The 4,873-nt window shown below is 38.7% G+C and overlaps 1 protein-coding gene across 1 annotated transcript; it reads left to right on the forward strand.

Moving 5' to 3' along the window:
* Positions 1 to 2,430: 2,430 nt before the first annotated feature.
* LOC129376565 (gastrula zinc finger protein XlCGF71.1-like) lies at positions 2,431 to 3,200 on the forward strand (the record flags this gene model as incomplete). Its single annotated transcript, XM_055056162.1, has 3 exons — positions 2,431 to 2,529; positions 2,670 to 2,781; positions 2,866 to 3,200. Coding segments are annotated over exons 1-3 (546 nt in total), but the record flags the coding sequence as incomplete, so codon positions are not given.
* Between the last annotated feature and the right edge of the window lie 1,673 nt (positions 3,201 to 4,873).

Below are 4,873 nucleotides of genomic sequence, written 5' to 3' on the forward strand. Positions count from 1 at the left end.
GGGCATCAGCCCTCCAGGACTTTAAAAGAAGAGACTCAGCAGAAAATTTAAAGCCAAACTAATAATCACTTCCAGTTTCTTCAGCACAGCAACAGTGAAACATGTGAAAAATAAAAACAGAGCAAATGTCTGGCTTTACTTTTCCTCTTGAAGACTGTTTTGCAGTTTAGTTAAATGTTTCTGTGTTTAATGTAAAAATGTCTTCAGTTCAGCCTCAGAGAGTTTATCAAGCAGCAGGAAACTCCTGCTGAAGAAACATTCACAGAGTGGAAAGAAATCAACGTTAAGATGGAGGAAGAGATGGACGATCAGCGCAGACTGATGGATTTTACCCGGATACCCAAGATCATCTTGCAGCGGATAGGTACGAAACAGCTGCAGTAGCTGTCATTATTTTAATTGTTTGTATACATTGATATTAATTTAATTGGTGAATCAATAAAACCAGAGCACACAGAGCATGCTCATTGCTCTGTGATAGTTCTGTGCTGCCTGGCTTCATGCAGCAGGAGAAAAAGTGAGAACTGTCACAGTGTTTGGTTATTTCTGCTTGTTGCTCCTTGGTCTGTGTTCATGATGGAGCGTTGTTCACCACTAGTGCATTGCCTTAATTGCTATGTTTAATAGTGCAGACAGTGGTGGTTTCTGATATGAGCAATATGGGCAACCGCCCAGGGCGTTAACTTTTAGGGTTGGCATGAGACTTCCATGGATTGTAGCACAGAGCAAAGTAGAACAAAGAGTTTGAATTGATAATATTGGTTAAATTGATTTGTTTTTATGGGAATGTGGATCTTTCAGACCAATTTGATTAGCACTTTTGCTAATATTTCACATTTTATTGTCATGTGGCGGCTGGTCTTGGTCTCTGCTTAGATGGTCTTGACTATAACACTATGTAAAGCTATTTAAAGGGCCGTTTCATTTAACTAAAAAGAAATGTCATAATACTAATGGTCAGATATTGACTTAGCAAGCAGAGTTAATAGAGACGGTTCAGTTTAAATATTTAGTACTTTACTGTAAGTTACAGTGTGGGACCATTATTTGATAAGCGCCATCACATTCTGTGTCCATAAGAATAGCAAAGTATGATGTAAACTTGCAACAGCGCCTCCTACAGTCACAATGTGCAGTGGTCACAGAATATGGTGTAACGTCCCTGTTGGTGAGAAGCGAATCTTGAAGGGGAGTTAATGTCAGCTAGCCAGGCTGCATATTTCCAAATGTTGGCACATTTGACGGCATTAAGTTTAATTGACGGTAAATTTATTAACCACATGCAGACATTGTTTATTCTAAATAAGGTAAATAACAATCTCTCTGAAAGACGATGGAAGAGATTTCATTTTAAAATGTTTGCTGAGAATTACATTTTCCCCTCCTGGGGGTTTCTGTGGGCTCTAGTGTCCCTTATAAGAAAGAAGGCTGACAGGAATGTAGTAAGGAAAGACATGCGGCAAATATTGTCGGGTCCGGAAATCAAACTCGTGACGGCTGTGTGGAGGAGTGAAGGCCTCCATTCGTGGGTTGCGCTACTACAGCACACCCCCTGATGAAGAATATTTTCATTTCAGTTTTTGTTAAACTGATGGGTTCATTGTGTGACCTCATATTTTGACTTTTTGTCCAGATCTCCCACAATGCAGTGTGTGCAAAGAGGAGGAGGATCTAAATGAGATAAGAAACCCAGAGAGAAACTTCACTTCAGATCCAGATCATCCAGAACCTCTGCAGATAAAACTGGAACAAGAGGAACCAGAACCTCTGCAGATAAAACTGGAAAAAGAGGAACCAGAACCTCTGCAGATAAAACTGGAACAAGAGGAACCAGAACCTCTGCAGATGAAACTGGAACAAGAGGAACCAGAACCTCTGCAGATGATACTGGATCAAGAGGAACCAGAACCTCTGCAGATGAAACTGGAACAAGAGGAACCAGAACCTCTGCAGATGAAACTGGAACAAGAGGAACCAGAACCTCTGCAGATGATACTGGATCAAGAGGAACCAGAACCTCTACAGATGAAACTGGATCAAGAGGAACCAGAACCTCTACAGATGAAAGTGGATCAAGAGGAACCAGAACCTCTGCAGATAAAACTGGATCAAGAGGAACCCGAACTTCTGCAGATCAAAGAGGAAGAGGAGCAACTTTCCATCAGTCAGGATGAAGAGCATCTTGTGATGAAACAGGAAACTGATGACATTTTGAACAAACAGCAGAAAAACTCAACAGAGACTTCAGAACAAGAAACGCACATGAAAGCTCAACCAGACCAAAATCTATATTCTTGTCAAATTTGTGATAAAACCTTTTCTAGAAATAATTCTTTGATGAATCACATGAAAACTCACACGGCTAAGAAACCTTTCAAATGTTCCACCTGTGGAAAAAGTTACCCTAAAGAGAGTCGTTTAAATGATCACATGAGAATTCATACAGGTGAAAAACCGTTCACTTGTGCAGCTTGTGGAAAATGTTTCCATCTAAACAACTCTTTAAACAGACACAAGAGAATTTTCTTTGTTGAGAAATCTTACACATGCCCAATCTGTGGAAAAAAATTTGTGTCTAAATGTCAGTTACTTGCTCATATGACGATTCATACAGGTGAGAAACGTTTCTCTGTGAAACTTGTGGAAAACGTTTTCAGAAGAAATCTAAGTTAGTTAATCACATCAGAGTTCACACCGGTGAGAAACCTTTCTCATGTGAGACCTGTGGAAAAAGTTTCACTCAAAAGCAAAGTTTAACTCTTCACATGAGATTTCACACGGGTGAGAAGGTTATCACTTGTGGCACTTGTGGAAGAAATTGTTTGAATAAATCTCATTTAGTTCAACACATGAGATCTCACACAGGTGAGAAGTCTTTCTCATGTGGGGCCTGTGGAAAATGTTTCCCTTATAAAAGAAGTTTAAATTGTCACATGAGAACTCACACGGGGGAGAAACCTTTCTCATGTGCTACCTGTGGGAAAAGTTTTGCTTTTAGGTCTGATTTACGAAATCACATGAGAACTCACACAAGTGAGAAGCCTTTCTCATGTGTGATTTGTGGGAAAAGTTTCCCTTATAAAAAAAGTTTAAATCGTCACAGGAGATCTCACACAGGTGAGAAGCCTTTCTCATGTGGGATATGTGGAAAAAGTTTCAGTCAAAAACAGCACTTAACATCTCACAACAGAATTCACACTGGTGAGAAGTAGCTGTGCATTAATCTATCAGCTGGCTGATTAATAAATGTTGATTTCCTTAATTTTGGGACATTGGTGAGCAGCAGATACATGCATGTGAAGCTGATCTGATTCCTCGATGTTATTGACCTCAGCCACTGTTCTGTTCTCCGCTGTGAGGTTTGACTATTAGACCAGCTCACCATGTCATGTCTGCAGCCTTAGTGAAAAGTGAGGAAAATGTTTTGTGTATAGATCCAGTTTAAGTCATCACATGAAGATTCACACGGGTTGGAAGCTTTTATTTTGTAGATTCAGTAGAAAAAGGTTCACTCTAAATAAATGTAACTGTTCACATGAGAACTCGCACAGGTTTGATGGCACAATGTGAACCTCAAGATTCTCAGTAAGTTGCTGTTTGGAAGTGGAGTAATTGCAACCGACTTAAATTCTTAAATGTAGCAGGTTTTGCTTACAAAGCATTTTAATCTGGATATTTAGCTGAAATTCTTAAAAATTTTATTCTGCCGGTTTTATATTTCCATTTTATTGAATGAGACTGAGGGAGAGATTGTCTAACAAACAATGAGTTTGAATGCTTTGAGATTTAGACTTCTGAAATTTTGGAGTCTTTATTGTGTTTTTATCCTTTGTACATATTTTTTATTTTAATGATTTGGAGAAATGGATGCATTTCTTCGACATGGTTTTAAATAAATTTTCTGCTTACAAAATGGTTTGACGATGTGGATTGAATTTCAGATAAAAAAGTCATTGAAACTTTTTCTATAATTTTAGATGATAAAGTATAATGATGGTCTTTTTCTATTTTTCTGTTTAGTCAAAGACTGTGACAGAATCGATTTACATAGAGACTGAAATAAAACCTGTTTGAAACAAAAAGTAAATCAGGAAAACCTTCATATATAAACAGTTAACTTCTCACATGTCATTAATTTGATTTCAGCACCTCTGAGATCTAGAATTATAAGGCTGAGATATCAAGGTAAACAAAGAGAACCCAGTAGCTGCTGGTAGGGGCCCTCCAGACATTATTACAAAATATAAATAGAAAACTGGTTTTATAACTTCAACATCAGACCTATGTTTTTATTCACAAGTGTACGTTAGAAAAATTAATTATTGCCCAAAATTTGACCGTTAGAGGTCACAGTTCAGCCCCGCTCTTCCTCGCCACGGACCCGGTGTCTGAACAACGTGGAGGCAGAAGGACTGGGAATCCTCATAATTAGACCAAGGGCAGCCAGACTCATTAGTTTTGCTAGGTGTTATATTTAGAGGCACAAGAAGGCCTCCTGACACAAAAGACTCAAGTTGAAAACAAAAATAAACTCAAAAAGGGCTCTGGGGCATCAAGGGTAAAAGGGGCAGGGCTCAAGCCCTCTCCAGACCCCCTCTGCATGTGCCTGCATATGAATGCTTGTCTTTCTAAGTTACCATCCAATAAAATATCTGAAAATACAATTTAAACGATGTTAGAAAAGTGGCTCTGCAAACTCCGGCATTATTACTTCCTGCACCTCCTGGTTTTAGCTGTAGATTGTTGATCCACTTTTCTCTTTGTTAGGTGAGTTTTTTTCTAAATTAACTTCCTTGTGACCGACTACCTTCAAAACACAAAGATAAAGTTTTTCTTTCTCTCTATTAGAATGGTTGGAACAACCACACATGGC

This window comes from Poeciliopsis prolifica, unplaced genomic scaffold, assembly GCF_027474105.1.
Source record: "Poeciliopsis prolifica strain line A6 unplaced genomic scaffold, Auburn_PproV2 SCAFFOLD044, whole genome shotgun sequence".
In the NCBI taxonomy this organism is placed as follows: Eukaryota; Metazoa; Chordata; class Actinopteri; order Cyprinodontiformes; family Poeciliidae; genus Poeciliopsis; species Poeciliopsis prolifica.